General features: G+C 40.7%; 1 protein-coding gene across 49 annotated transcripts in view; it reads right to left on the reverse strand.

Moving 5' to 3' along the window:
• KCNMA1 (potassium calcium-activated channel subfamily M alpha 1) overlaps window positions 1-16,462 on the reverse strand; it is a 766,524-nt gene that overhangs the window by 167,583 nt on the left and 582,479 nt on the right. For all 49 annotated transcript variants that reach the window (XM_021943995.2, XM_017962870.3, XM_017962890.2 and 46 more), the window contains one exon: window positions 1,316-1,425. In XM_021943995.2, coding sequence (XP_021799687.1) covers window positions 1,316-1,425 — 110 coding nt within the window. The remainder of the gene's footprint in view (window positions 1-1,315; window positions 1,426-16,462) is intronic.

Here is a 16,462-nt window from a genome sequence, read left to right on the forward strand (position 1 = left end):
CGCTCCGCCTCCCTCCCTCCTGCATACAGAAAGAAAACCGGGATACAGAGGAGGCCAAGGGCACCCAGGATTGTCCTCTCCTTTGTGGTAAAGCCCAATCGGTTTTGTCTGGATGTCTTCAGACCTCTCTTTCGGGAAGGTGATTTGGTTTGTAAGTAGGCAGGAAGCCCAAGCAAATGGCTTTTCTTCCTCAGCCCAGTGAGCTCCCAGATCCCCCTGTTTTTCCCCAGTGAGAAGAATACTTGTCAAATCCTTTGCTAAGGTGTCAGAAGATCAGGCTTAATGTTTCACCAACCTCAGGGAGTTTGTGTTTTCAATGGGCACAAAGACCCTGTTCATCTTAAACTCAACATCTGAGATTATTATTTTTTTATTATTTTAGAGATATAATCTCACTGTTATCCAGGCTGGAGTACAGTGGCGCAATCATAGCCCACTGCAGCCTCAGCCTCCTGGGCTCAAGCAATCCTCCTATCCCAGTCTCTAGAGTAGCTAGGACCATATGTGTGTGCCACCACACACCTGGTTCAAGACACCAGGCTAGTCTTGAACTCCTAGCCTCAAGTGATCCTCCCACCCCAGCTTCCAAAAGTGCTGTGATTACAGACATGAGGATTCTAAGTGAGGAATCTGAGGCACTGTCATGCCTCACAGCAGACACCTAGAGCTCTTGAGGTCATCCCCCATAGGTGACCATCTATTCTACCTGCAGTGGCCATGGCAGGTGGCTTTGATCCATCCTGCTGAGCCAGTAGAAAGAGAAGCTAAGACTTGTTATTATTATAACATGGCAGTTGCCTCTGTGGGGGCTCAAGGCCTCCTTCTGTATATTTGGTTCCACATTTCCTCAGCAAAGGGTGAAAGCACTTTGAATGGCTTTATTGCATTAGCTTCTCTGTTGTCTCTATGATCAGACTTGATTGGAAGACAGATTAAAATTCCTTTCATTGAGGGGCTGGCAAGATTTGTTTTGCCTTATCAGAATCAGACAGGCAGGGGGTTATGCCTGTATTCATAAATGTGTCTACATCACAGGAGGCATGCAGGATAACTGTAGTTCATAAGTTAGCATAAATGATGAATCCAAGTCCAAGACTCTCAGGCCTGTCAAGAAAACTGGGGCCAGTGGAAATTCCCAAGGCAGGGACCATGTGATGACCGACCCTTCTGTTCCTCACATGGGGCCGAGCACACAGGATACCCTTAGCAATTGTCAAGTGCTCCGGCTGTACCCAGCAGAGGTGGGAGGCTTTCTTGCAAGGGGCACGTTCGATATCCCTGAGAGCCAAAGAGTATCCAGTTAATGGTCACTTACTCACAAACAGTAGGGAAGGACAGACCCACGAAGGCACTGGAGAGATATTCTGTGTACATTTCATTTGAGACTCCTTCCAAGTAGTATTTCTGCCACGTGTCTTCCTCAATCTGAAGGAAAGGAACACATGCGGAGAGTTTAAAATATGACGGTGGGCTGTAAAAGGGAAACCTGAGTTACACTCTCAGGCAAACAAATGAATGTGCTGGTTAGATAATGGTGACCTTTTCGGCAATCAGGAACACAGCCTCTGCACCCATATAAAGCCCTCAGTGACCCTAAATTCATAAAATGTGTGCCCTCTAAAATACCACTTCTTTTTTAACCTGTGTGATTTCTTTCCTTTTTTTTTTTTTTTTATACAGGGTCTTACTGTTGCCTGGGCAGGAGTGCAGTGGATCATAGCTCAGTGCAGCCTTGAACTCCTGGACTGAAGCAATCCTCCTGCCTCAGCCTCTGGAGTAGCTGGGACTATAGGTGTGCATTACCACACCTGGCAATTTTTTTTCTTTTTCTTTTTTTTTTTTTTTTAGATACAGGGTCTTGCTATATTGCCCAGGCTTGTCTCAAACTCCCAGCCTCAAGTGATTCTCCTGCCGCTGTCTCTCAAAGTCCTGGGATTACAGGTGTGAGCCAATGTACCCAGTCTTTAATCTGTATGACTTCTAATGGTGTGGAGACATGGGCACTCACCCACAACATTAGTGGGCAAGAAAATTGATACAACTGTTCTGAAGAGCAATTTTGCAATTATTATCAAATTTGTAAAAGTACATAGTATTTTACACAACAATCCATTTTAAGTATTCATAGCAAAGACACAGGAAAACACAGGTTAAAAAAACATACAAGAACGTCCTTTCTATTCATGAAAAATGGGAAATAACCATAAATGGCACACATACAATGGAATACTAAGAAGCAATTAAAAATTATAATGAAAATGTATACCTGTTCATGCATAAATTCTGTAAAAAGGCACATTATAAAATAGTGTATATAATCTGATCCTATTTTTTAGATGCCCTATAGTTATCTGAGTGTTTATAAAGCTGTAAAAAAAATCTAGGAAGCTTTATATCAAAACACTAAGAGTTGTTACCTCTGAGTGGTAGAATGATACTTTCTTCTCTATAGATTCCTGTATTGTCGAAGGCTTTTATAATGAGCATGTACATATTATAATGAAACAGCATATTTCCACTTTGCACAAAATGACAGATTTTTCTGACCTCACAAGGAATATCATAAAAGGTAAAATGTTAGTTTCAGAGAGGTCTTGCTCCAAATTTCAAAAGGAGTATCACAAAAGTAAAATGTAGTTTCAGAGAGGTCTTGCTCCAAATTTCATTAAAATATGCATTTTCTCTAAGTAGTCAAGTTTAGTTGGTTTTCCCAGCAACCCTCTTTACGCTAGGTATCTCTGGAAGGATTTCACAGTGTAGTAAATGTTCTTTTTTTTTGAGACGGTCTTGCTCTGTCACCTAGGCTGGAGTGCAGTGGTGGGATCTCTGCTCACTGCAATCTCTGCCCCCTGGGTTCAAGAGATTCTTTTGCCTCAGCCTCCTGAGTAGCTGGAATTGCAGGTGTGTACCACCACCGGCTAATTCTTGTATTTTTGGTAGAGACAGGGTTTCACCATGTTTGCCAGACTGATCTCAAACTCCTGACCTCAAGTGATCTGCTGGCCTCGGCCTCCCAAAATGCAGGGATTACAGGCGTGCACCACCACTGCGGGCTTACAATGGAGTCAGTCTTTAGAAACTGGTGAATCACAAGGAGAATGTTGAGCCACTTTGGGAGCTTAGGGATCTCACAGGCCTCCCTGAGGGAAGGAGGGCAAGCTGTGTGTCTTTGGCTGCAACCTCTCAGGCTTCCCTTCCAGTGGGGGCTTGGGTAAGAGGAAGATGAGAGGAAGCCACCCCGCCAACAGGAAGTGGCTCTTTAGAATGTCTTGTGCTGATCTTGTATTCAAAGGCATCTTGCCTGTGGCCAGTCAGTTAACTGGGAGAAATGCAACAAGTGGATCAGAAGGGGACCTAGGAACAGTGGGCAAGGACACACCTACCATCTACTTGGTGACACTCCAGCATACAAAAGCCGGAAAAAATTTAGAAATAAACTGAAGGCCCCCTGACTCTGTGCTTTCTGTCTGTTTTTTTGCTCAGTCTGGGTGATTAGATTATGTAGGTTAACCTCATTTGTTTGAGCTGCTTCCAACCTACTCCCACAGGTGAGACATTAGCTAGGCAGTGCTGCTAGGTATGAGCTGTTTATCTACAAATTGGCCTTCCCCAGCGTGGGGTCTTTAAAAAAAAAAGTCACTCAACCAATTCTATTGCTAAATGGTATGATTTTAAAAATTAACTGCAATGTGTTTAGCTAAGCATGAACTTTTTAATTTCTCCAAACCATTGGATCTCAATAATTTTTTTTGAATAAAAGATATGCTTGACTTATAAGCAAAGGTCACTAACTCTAACTAATTTGAAGAAAGCCTAATCTGTCTTAGTAAAAAATGTTGGAATATAGAATATTTGGGAAACAGTATTAGCATATTTGTTTTATTAATGAATGGGATACTATATGAGGTCTCACTAATTATAAATCCCTATACTAGAGCCTTATGGGCAAATAGTATTCCTGAAGTAAAAGAATTCGGCCTATTCTTTTCATATATGTTCTTTTATAATGTGTTGTTTATGGTCTAATTTAAATACAACAACTGATTATCAAAAATAATGAAAATATAAACCTTTATTATCGGTCATTGGTGGTATTCCTCAATTAATGTGGTTTTAACAAGGTTCTTTTAGTTTTGGTCAGAATTTCATGTCTTTGTGTCCTAATGAAGCTATTCTTTATACCAAATTTTATTGTAGGTGAATCACTAAACTTTTTAAATAAGAAGGAACACATTCTTTGTAGGGTAACAATATCATTCATGTTTGTTTTGAATTTAGCAAAAATTGTTCTATTGAGTCATTCATTCAGCAATTATTGATTGCATATATTTTTCATCTTAGGATCTGTTCTAGTTTCTGATTAAATCAAAACTGGTATTTACTTCCCCATATTTTTATCTTTGCTGGAGAAAGCACCAGATATATCTGATTATGATATACCTGACCACATATATCTGACTTTTAATGATTTTTCCATATCTTTTTTCCTGCAAGTTTGCCTTTGTGGCTAATCAGAAATGCTTGAGGACTAAAAGTCAAATAAGTAGAAAAAAGTACAGAATGTTCTAGAAAACAAAATGCCTCTTCCACATCCTTGTGTAGACCTGCAGATAACCTCTACACACTAGACCTAGTAGCATTGAATCAACTGAATAAATGCTGGGGCATTTAAATCCGTTGTCTGTTTAAGATTTCCACATCTTTAACACTATTTCCATATGGATAGTCAATATGTTTTTGAGGTTTCTGGTAAAGGAATTTCACTTTTAAAAGAGGCTAAAATTGCTAATTGAATTACACTGTCATCTTCTCAAGCACTGTATGTAGTTGGTGGGAATGTAAAGTGGCACAGCCACTGTGGAAAACAGTAAGGTGGTTCCTCAAAAAATTAAACATAGAATTACCAGTGGATTCATAATTCCACCTCTAGGCATATATTCAAAGGAAATGGAAGAAGGATCTCTAAGAGACATTTGTACACTCACAGCACCATTAGTCATAATATCCAAGAGGTGGAAGCATCCCAAGTGTCCATGGCCAGATGACTAGATAAACAAAGTCTGATAATTTACAATGGAATATTTTTCAGTCATAAAAATGAAGAAAATTCTGTCACATGCTACAGCATGGATGACCCTTGAAGGCATTATGCTAATTGAAATAACCCAATCACAAAAAGGGCAACTAAGTTATGATTCCACTTATATGAGGTACCTAGAGTCCTCAAATGCATAGAAACAGAAAGTAGGATGGTGGTTGCCAGGGGTTGGAGGGAGAGGGAATGGGGAATCATTGTTTAACTGAGACAGAGTGTCCATTTTACAAGATAAAAAGAGTTCCGGAGGTGGATGGTAGTGATGGTCACACAACCATGTGAATGTACCACTGAACTACATGCTTAAAAATGATTAAGAGCAAATTTTATATGAGTATTTTATCACCATTAAGAAGATTTTTAAAACCCTTATGTAAAACATAAGAGCAGGAGAATCAGTAATTATAATTAATACTGAGACCATTTAATCCTTAAGTCATGCCAGAGAAAGGACAGGAATAGGCCGATCATATCAGACAAGTCAGGAGTGACAACCCAGAGTCATGACATCATAGTGCATCGCAAACTCAGCAACAGAACCTCAGTTTTTATACCGACCCAAGGGCTGAAATTGTCACCTTCTATCAAGGTTATTATTCTAAGTCTCGAGTGTGATATCTTCGACTTATTTTTGAAAAGCAAAAACAAAAGTGTACATTTCTCATACAATGCATTCTTAGACAGAAAAAAAAGTCAGTGCAAAATATATTGAATTTAAATCATTGGCCACACCTGTAATCCCAGCACTTTGGAAGGCTGAGGCAGGAAGTTTGAGGCTAGACGTTTGAGACCAGCCTAGGCAACACAGCAAGACCCCGTCTCTACAAAAAATTAAAAAATTTGCCAAGTGTGGTAGCACACCCCTGTAGTCCCAGCTACTCAGGAGGCTGAGGCAGAAGGATAGCTTGAGCCCAGGAGTTCAAGGCTGCAGAGAGCTATGATTGTACCACTGCACTCCAGCATCGGCAACAGAGAGAGAGCCTGTCTCTAAAATAAATAAATAAAACCTTGTGTTTAATACTAAGAAAATGAAAGTGAACAAAGAAATCTGGACCAGGTGAAGGGAGTTATTGTCATTATGAATTCCCCTTTTATAGATGATAAAACTGAGGCACAGAGAGGTTAAGAAACCTGCTGACAGTCACAAAGTGAATCTGTGGTACAAACAGGATTCAGAGTTCACACTCTTAACCATCCAACACAAAGATAGAGGGGTTAGGATTTGGGCAGATGGGGAGGATTTGCTGTGTACAAGTACCTAAGAGGCAAATATCAAATTTCAAAACCAAAGCCCGTCAAGCACTCAAAAGCCCAAACTCTGTAGCCCATGACTTTAAGAGACATCTAGCAAGGAGTAATAATCCATTTTGGCTCTAGCTGAAAGGGTGGTTCAAGCCTCCTCTCAGAGCATAAAAGTGTGGTTTCTGTCACACAAAATGGAACCTTCCTAGCCTACAACTTCTTTCCTAAAATAGTACATGCTGCTCCTCACATTTGTGTTGTCAATGTATTTTTAACTGTAATGTGAAGACACACTTCTCAGCAGAAAAAATGAAGGAATGGGACCAAAATGACTTAGGGAAAGGTGCCAGAATTAATTTGCCAGCCATTCAGCAATCAGTCAAAGGCAGAGCATTTCCTGAGGCAGCAATTTATCCTTTGGCTGTCACATCAAACCCCAGCTGTTTTAGAAGAGTGTCTAGCAAAGATGAGCAGGTGATGCTCTGTGGGTCCTTATTCATCAAATACACACGGGATGATCAGTGAGAACAGGGGATTGAGCCGATGAACTAGCTTGCCTACACCTCTTACTGTCTTATTTATCTACTCTTCATTATCTAATTTTTCAACCAGTCTAGTTGAACCTCCCAAGCAAATGGTTTCACACCAATCCGTGGGCAGACAGCTCCCCCATCAAATATACCCTCCAACTGGAAACCTCAGCCTTGGCTTCTTGGGAAGTCACACCTTCCCGATCCCAGGTTCTGCATGTGTCACTAATGGTGGGTTGGTAATGATGCCTTTTATTTTTTATGCTTCCTCTGATTAGAGTGAAACTGTGTTTCTCTAATGCTAACAGCCCGGTGAATGTGAAAAATTCAACTCTCCTGGCTGGGAGGGTGTTACAGCCGTCATGATTTCTGTTCCCAGTAAAGAGTCTGAATAACTGTGTTGATTACAGCCAAATAATCTTGCAAAAGTCCATCTCTACCCGTGAAGTCATACAAATAATTCCAAAGACTGTCATATACCAGTCCTTATTTAATTGAAAACAGGCATACTCTTTTAATCCAAATATATATTATAGTATGCATATCAAAAGTAAAGAACTAAAAGGAAATTATAAAAAACCAATGACCATTATGTTAATAGCTGCAATAAGAAGAGATGAGTCGTAACATATACACACTAACACTGCCCAAAACGGTTAGTAGAAGGTTAGTGTATTCACAAGAACTTATTACATTTACTGTTTTTAAAAAGTCTATCTGAATTTTCAGTGAATATTCTTCTTGTAAAGGATCCACAGTTTTAAATCTTAGAAGTGCTTAATAAGAATTAGCCACATTTGAATGAATATTTATATATATATAAATTACACAACACATTGTCACTGTCCTTTATAATAAGATTGTCTGAAACAGAATGCAGTCATATGAACTGACTGGCATATCTCAGATGCCATTAAAACATATTTATCTTGACCCCACCCCCCAAGAAAACCCCACAAAATGTGTCAAGTCTTTGCCTACAATACTAAACATGAAAATAAAATTGATGGGCTCTAGTTGATGAATGTTTGGGCTGGTTACTAAAATGGATGGGGGGAAATTTGTATCCATTCCTCAACAGCATGCTCTGTCAAGGGGAAAAGTTTAATTGGATCTTGCATTTTCTCATTTCTTGCTGAAAAGTACGATGTTAAGGCCAGCAAGGCATTAAGAAGACTTCATCATGGGACTTGTCAGATTCTCTCCTCCTCTATTTCCCTCTATGTTCCAATGTCAACAAACTTGCCCCAGTTTTTATCAAAGGGCATGAGGTTATCTCCTTCTCCACCTCTTAGCCTCTTCGTTCTTCAGTATAATTGCAAATCCTAAAAGCAATTGATAGAATAAACAAAATGAAATGTTTGAGTCTTGCTAGCTGAGGTCCAAATGGTGCCAGCACAGAGAATGCCTCGCTGCACAGCTTTCTGGGGTGGAGCGAACTAGTGATCAAGCTGAAGCCAAAGGAAGAAAGCAGAAGAGAATAGTGATTTACACCTTTTCAGAATGTATTTCTTCTCTGTGCCAAACTGCATCTCAACGCTGAACTTCTTGGATGTGGACTCAGTTCAGCTGCCTTTCTGAAAGTTGCTTGGATTTCAGGGACTCCATAACAATTTGGCATTCCACAATTATGGCCTATTTCAGAGAGCATTTTTCAGAATGTGTGAATAGGACAAAAAGATCTCATATTTTTCCAAAGGCTTCAGGACAATGTCAGTTAAAACAATTTTGGGGGGATTTGATGGAATGCCAGAAAACTGGTTGCTTAAGCCATGAACAAATAAATAAACAACTCCAAATATTAATTTCGGCGTGGACTTGGGCCAAATCTCTTACTCTCAGACAAGTAGGCTGCAGACTATCAAATGAGATTTCTTCCATCAGACACTATGAAAAAAGAATCAGCCCACATGAGGTGTTCAGAGAGAGATTAAAAGACAGTGCCAGAATACATGGCATTTTCCCTCACTCCATTATCCCAACCAGGATTATTTCTGGAAAGACAGAGTGCCCGAGGAAATGAAGGTAAAGGAGGGGTTAACAGCAAGAGTGATATGAGAACTTTTTAAAATAATAATTATTGAGAAATTTTTTTAAAGTGTTACACATGTGGCAGAAAACTGGTCCTTTCTTTTTAACGCGTAGAAGGTTTTGCCACCCTCTCCTTAATTTTCTCTCCAATATAGAGAAATGTTTTGTTTCTCTCTATGTTTACAGTTAAGAGACCTTTTTAAAGATGGGTCTATTCACTGTCTGTCCAAATAGGAATTTCGTTTTGCAACCTTGCTAATAGTAAATAACATCTTTACATGTCCTTCAAATAATAAGGTTTCTTAAAAATACCACTGAAAATAATTACTTGGGTAAATTGAGCAGGAAGTAAATGTTTTCAGGCAGGTGTCTGCCAAAGCAACCTCAGGGTAGTTCAGCTTCGTATGCAGGGTTTTCCAGGACAGCCCTTCTCACCCCATCTGAGGTGAGGGACCAGGGTTTAGCTTTTATTTCTAATATCCATTTTTTTGCAAAGTCTAATAAAAATGAATTACAGGCCAGGCACTGGCTCACGCCTGTAATCCCAGCACTTTGGAAGGCCAAGGCAGGAGGATCGTTTGAGCCAAGGAGTTTGAGACCTGTCTGGGCAACATGATGAGACAATCAATCAATCAATCAATCAATAAGAATTACAAAAAAATAAAATGAAAAGATAATACGTGAGGTACAAATTCAAAATTTTTATCATAGATTCACAACCCATATAAAATTAATCCATCCAATTGCTCTGAAAGTTTCTAAGCACTTACTCTCATCTTCTGTACCTAACTCATCATGGATGAGTATCAAACAGCTCACAGTCCCCATCCATGGACCATGGACCACACTTGGAACTGTGCTGGTTCACAACATGGCACCACTCTGTCTTAAAAATCTAACTTCCCACAATTTCCCCTGCTCCAGAAAGGCAGAATTATTCTCAACTAATACTTCACAGAGTATGGTCTCTGTATCTTCTAGAACAAGCAGCACAGTACTTTGCAAATAAGAGGTGCTGAGTTAATATCTGCTGAGTTGAACTAAGCAAGATAAAACTGGAGAAAGAGACCTAAACAAACAAGAACAATTTTTCCAGGCACCTAATCATAAGTAAGCATGAATAACTTCACAGCATTTAGTGGGACATGAAGTCAACCAATTCTGCTTCTGAGCGTGGAAAAAAATTCTGCACTCTTAGGATCTACCAGGGAGTATGTATAACTGGGTCATTTTTACACTTCCAAAAAAACTTCTTACTATGAACAATATTTTCTGGGAAATTTTTCATTACGGAACATCTTGGGCTTCTTAGCAAGTGGCTTATGGTTTTCTAAATTCTAAATCCAATAACTTGGAGGCTTGAATTTGAAAGACAAAACTCTCAAGAACTGGTATATTGCCACCAATCTAACTGGAGTTATTCCTACTAGCTAGAAGTCCCGCCTGCATTCCTCTGGGAGAGGAAGCCCCGTCCCTCCCCATCTCATGCCTATTCTATCTTCCCCTTGTGACTCAGCCCTCCTTGTCTTCTCCTTGTCTTCATTTTTTGGATTCCAAAGTAAAGTCAAACAACAATTCAACAGGAAGTAGACTGAGCCCAGGGAAGGTGATATTTAGCAAGTTCATTACTCCTAAATTCTAAAATTGAGGCCAAAACAATCTTTACAAAAAAAAAAAAAAAAAAAAAAACTGGGAGAAGAGGAAGGGAGCTAGAAAGAACATTTGAATCCACATAGGAATGAGGAGCTTGCTTTTGATAACACAAAAAACTAGAGAGTTGCCTATGCCCTTGAAGGATCTTTACTATTTTAGACAGTTTGGTGAGAATCCCACCATCCACTGCTGTTAACAAATGACAAGGTCTCACCTGTGGATGTGTCTGAGGGCTTACTTAATAATAAGTCCTTTGAAACATGGAGTCCAGTGCTTTCTATATTTTGATATGCATGTGTATCACCCAAGGGTCTTGGTAAAATCCAGTTTCTCATGCGTTAGTCCTGGGGTGGGGTCAAGTCTATGAGTCTGCATTTCTACCAAGCTCGCAGATGATACTGATGCTTCCCGTAGAACGACTACACTTTGAGAAGCAAGCAGCTGTTCCCAAAGACATTGAAGAATAAGGGGCAAGTATTCTCCTGATGCCTTGAGGATCAGAGATTCAGAAGAATAGATTACAGCCTAAAGGATCTGAACCGGAGATGAAAAAGAATGCTTTCCATGAACTATTGCTAGATATTGGAGCCAGTTACAGAGAAAGCTTTTAGATAATTAAGCACAAGATGTGTATCCAAGTATTTGGGCTGTTGTGATAATTAGCCTAAATAATATTTCAGGGGTCCAGATTTACCTACTTAGTTTCTCTCCATTGATGCAGTGACCCCAAGAATAGCTTAATCTCCATTGGAATGTGGGTTGTGTAGATACAGAAGCAATGACATGACTACATTGAATTCAATTTAAAATAAAGTTTCAGAAAACAGCCCTGATTTGCATCCCTAATTTCTATTCAACTTTCCCATTTTAGGACACAGTATTGAGTGTGAGGACGAAAATGCTTGCCAACCCAGTCCCGTTTTAGTGACAGCAGATTCTGGGTACTTATGTCTCCTATCGCTGTACAATATGGCCTAATAAAGTCGCGCCAAAGAGACTAGATTTCATTTCAGAGCAAAGGGTTCGGTCATAAACTTTTGCTTTCTGGCTGAACAGAGCCATTCCAGCCGCGAGCATAAATTCTGCTAGTTTTAGGTATCAGAGTGATTGGGAAGCCAAATGGGTTATTTGTGAGCCAGGTAGCAAAGGCAGAAGCACCAGCTTTATTGTGTATTCATTGTTATCTGGACAATCTCTTGCCAGTTAGAGAATATTTTCACAGGAAGTTAGAAGCGATTTCAGAAATTCCCTTCTGCGGTTTCCTAGAGTGGATTTTAGGCCTCATCAAAAAGACATTTGGTTCAGAGATTGAAAGTGGGCAGCCTATAAACTGCTGAGGTATTTAGCTGGGCTTAGCAGTTTTCCTTTGAGGAGGAAACTGTGATCCTGAGTGCTCACTGAGTACAGTAGGGAAGTGCCTAAGTTCATGCAGCCTCTGGCATCAAAAAATCCCAGCCTCATCATGTGCTCCTGAGCCAAGGAGCATAACCTCGCCAAGCCTTAATTCCCTTCACCTGCAAAATGAGAGCAACACTAGTACCTACCTCCTAGGAAGGCAGCCGAAATGAGGTGGTGCATGTAAAGTGCTTAGCAGGGTGCCTGGCAAATAGCTAACATTTGTGGAGTACTTGCTATGCACAGGTGAGCATGTATTCTCATCATACTAAAAGCTGGCATTTATTGAGTGTGTACCTTGTCGACAGTCTATAAATGTCAGCTGTCATTATAAGTAATGAGTGATAGTGATGATGCTGATGATGCTGATGATGGTGATGATAGGCAAGATAGCTCTACTGTTCAGATAAAGAAACTATGCCAATTAGATGTGGGGCCTGTGATTCATGGCTTCCTATTGCTTAGCTGCTGCCAGAAAAGGCTGGAACATCAGTGATCATCCAGTGGTTCTCTGAATTGAAGAGAAACATTAAGCAGCCTGAGTTTGTCCCTAAAAGATAGCAGTGTTCTCTGGAGGTCCTCCCTACCACCCATGGACTTTCCTAATGGCCAGCAAGTGAACTCTGGGTAGATATGATGATAAGGGAGAAGTTGATATTTGGAGGAGACATGATGATCTCCCAAAATAGAAAATGGATCATGTGTAGGTAGCACCATTAATGTGATGTAGGATCACCCAGCGTGGCTTTCTGAATGGAGCCCTGGGCAAGCAGGACCCTGATAATCAGAATGAATTAACTCCTGGTAGTTCCTGCACTAGACATTTGCCCACATCTCTCAGTTAGTACTCCCTACACACTATTATTATCTCTCATTCTCCTTCCTATCAAATGGCTTTGCTACTCACTTCCAGCCCTGCCTCCAAGACTGATTTTGAATGGATACCTGGCATATCCTTGGTTCACAGGATGAGTGTGCTTAAAAAAAAATTAAAAAATAAAAGAACTTGTTCAAAATATTATTTTTAAAAATACTTGTTCAGTTTGTATTTGGAGGAGAGGCAGAGCACTAGGTGGGGTGATAGAGAGAGGAACGATCCCTGGTTAAAATCCTCAGTCTCTACTGACCCTAGTAATTCAATCTTGAGCCCAATTTTGCATATTTAGCAAAAGAAAAGTTTTGCAGTCAAGTAGACCCATGCTTTTTAGAAAGCAAGTTATAAAACATCTGTCATTGCTTGAACATGCCACTTGGGAGGAGGGGACTCAACCCTCCTAGCCCAAAAGCCTTATCAAAGTATTCCCTCAAATACCTTATTAAAGTATTCAAAGTGATCTCAAACTTTCTGCCTCCTGATAAGAGTTCTGGGAAGCATACTTTTCTATTTCTCGTTGCATTTCTAGCATGTTTTACCACTCATTGTAGTTCAGCATCCCCAGAAAACTGCCAGGCAGGCCATCACCCTGCAGTTGGTATAAGATGGGAAGAGGGAGAGGACTTGCTATGATCCTGTTTGGGTAAAGAGACCCTTCCCTGTCCCTATGCTCACTTGTCCCATAAGCAAGTTCAAGTCAAATACATTTCTATCCACTGAGGTAACTCATTCCAGCACACAGCTGTTCTCCTTCCAGTCAACGCCACTGCAGGGCTCTCCCTGGGCAAAGCTGCACTTGCTGGATGGGTTTTCATTAACATATGGGAAAGAATAGTCAGCAAATCTTCACTGTTGCAGAGGACTGGGAAAAACTAGACAGATGCACCTAGTTCTCACCTATCCATGCAGACAAAATCATCTAGCCTTAGGGAGTGGAGGGTGAATTTCCAGAGAGGCTGAGGGGGTTGGGAAAACCAGTGTCATTTAGGTTGATGAACAATGCTGCCGCCCTAAAAAATGTATTCAGTCAGAAAATTCTGCTGACTCCGTATCTCACCACAAAGAGCTCCAGGGACCTTCCCCGACATCAGTCATTTACAAAAGTGTTGGCAACACAAAACTGTAAGCACTGTAGGTAGGGATGCCTTTATGCCACCTTAGAGGGTGGTTTTATATCAGGCTTATTCCTCTATCTTCTCCCATCAGTGATCCACTTCTGACCCAGTCTCAAATCTCATCGCAAATAGAAAGCCAAACAGTATCTACCTCCATCTCCTAAGAAAGTGGAAGGAGAGAATTTATAGGCTGAGGGGTAGGTGCTTTCATATATGGATAATCTTTCAAAAATGCCACAAGCTCTTCCATTTTTTACTGCAGGCAAATAGGGAACTCAGAGAGGCTGTAAGACCTTCCCCAGGTCTTACAGCAAATCATGTCCTAATCAGAGTCTCATAATCCTCGCCCTGTCCCATCCTCCTGCCCACTGCACAGCCACACAACCACCATCACACTTCACAAGCCAGGGATAACAGGAAGAGTGAGGGCTGTGGTAGCAACTTTGGATAACATAGGGGTCCTTGGGTACATATGGCAGGGAAATACAATCCGAGATCTTCAGATGATCAAATTTAATCCCAGTTAGACTGGGATACCCAATCCCATTCTGAAGGGGCATCAAATATTCTTCTTTCACTTGTTCTCACCTCTCTAGTCTATTCAAGGAGAAGGAAAAAAAATACTCAACCACAGATACAAATGTCCTTCTCATTGCCAAATTTTAGCCAAAACAAGAAATCAACAGAAGCTCCTTAAGAAATTATACCTATTTTGTCCCAGTCTAGAAAAAGGAGAAATGGATAGAATCCATCACCCTAAAAAGCAATGCCATAGGTGTGCTAGGAATAAACAGACTTCCACAGCCAGACTGACAACAAAGAGCTTCGGCACACCAGCATCAGTGGGCACAGAGATATATGTTACTTCTCTGTGAGCAGAGGTACCCTATCTACTTACAGGGTATGGAAAAAAGAGAGGAAGTGATGACTCTCACTCATAGACATCAATTAGTTCCATCCACTTCCCATCCTCCAGTGCATACAGAGTACAGCCATCAAGACAGGACCCCTGTATTTATCTGAACATGAAACCCTAATCACTGGGACTGCATCACTCTTGTTACCATGAAATACATGTGGCAGTTAATGATAAAAACTATAAATGTTATACTCAGTTCAAACGTTTTATTGCATGCCATTTTTCAAGATGGCAGATGGCTGCCTAAATTGATCTCAGTGCCATGTTACAGGTGCCCCTAAGTTTCTCTAAATCAGTCAAATGAGTTTGAAGTTGAAACGGCCACTTCACATTGTTCTACCAGGAGACGCACCGGATGCCATTGAAATGCAGTTTGCTGAATTATAGTATTCATAGGCTCTGATTAAAAAAAAAAAAAAAAAAAAAAAAACAGGTGAACTACCTGAAACTTGCCCCACAGAGAATGATTATTGAATATGCTAAAAAGCTATGATGCTAATGACCCTGACTTAAAGGCAATATTCTCCCCATTCTGGCTGTAAAGGGCAAACATAGAATATGGTGGCTAAAGAGATATCTGAGTTTCTGGTTCTGGGTGAGTTGGAGTAATCACAGTTCATCCTGTCTCTCCCACTGAATGCTGTTCTAAGACCTGGACAGAATGCATGGAGCAGCTATTTGAAGACACTGAGAATAAACAATGGCAGGTAGACTGAGGAAGAAGACCTGAATTAGAAATACCACCAAATCAGCAGTGAATTTGCCATTGTTGTCTTCTAGTATCCTCTAGCCTGACCTCAAGGTGGCCAGAACCTGGAAGTGATCATCAGGATGTGGACAAAAAACCTCCAGGAGTAGCCTCACAGTAGAACTAACTAATGAGAGGTAACTCTTAGAAAAAAATGGAGAAAATCACTCTTTCTCCCTCCCTCCCACCCTCCTCCCTCCTTTCCTTCCTCTCTTCCTTCTTTCCTTCCTTCCTTTCTTTTTCTCTCCTCCTGTGCCCCAACAATAAGCCATCTAGTAGTGGCAGTAGCAGTGGTGACAATGCAAGCCAGAAAAAGATTAAAGGAGATAGGAGAATTTTCCTCTCTGGCCAAAAAACCTATGGTCCTGAGAGAATGAAAACAAAAGCCTATTGCTTTTTGTCTCTCTCTGTCCTTCCACCAGTTGGCCCCAGATGTGAACACAATCACAGAAAGTATACAGAAAGCTGGATAACTAAAGCCTCAGCAGCCCTTCCATCAAAAGATCAAAAAGGAAGGCCCCAGGGAACCTGAAAATATTGCAGAGATCACATAGAAAGAGGACATGGGGAAGTAGTCACTAAATTGTTTATAAACTCTGGGGCTCATGCTAAACTGTGTATGGATGAAACTGACCCTACACAGCATATTTAGATTATGAGAACTAAACTACAATATAGACCACCACCCAGTCTGAGGGCAATATTGGACAGATCCAAATAGCACTGCCAACGCTTTGAAAACTCAACTAACACTGAAATCACAACCCATAGAAGCTTCATAAGAACCTGCAGCCTAAAATCAAGCAGATCAGGCCGGGCACAGTGGCTCATGTCTGTAATCCCAGCACTTTGGGAAGCCA

Source organism: Papio anubis, chromosome 11, assembly GCF_008728515.1.
Source record: "Papio anubis isolate 15944 chromosome 11, Panubis1.0, whole genome shotgun sequence".
Taxonomy (NCBI): domain Eukaryota; kingdom Metazoa; phylum Chordata; class Mammalia; order Primates; family Cercopithecidae; genus Papio; species Papio anubis.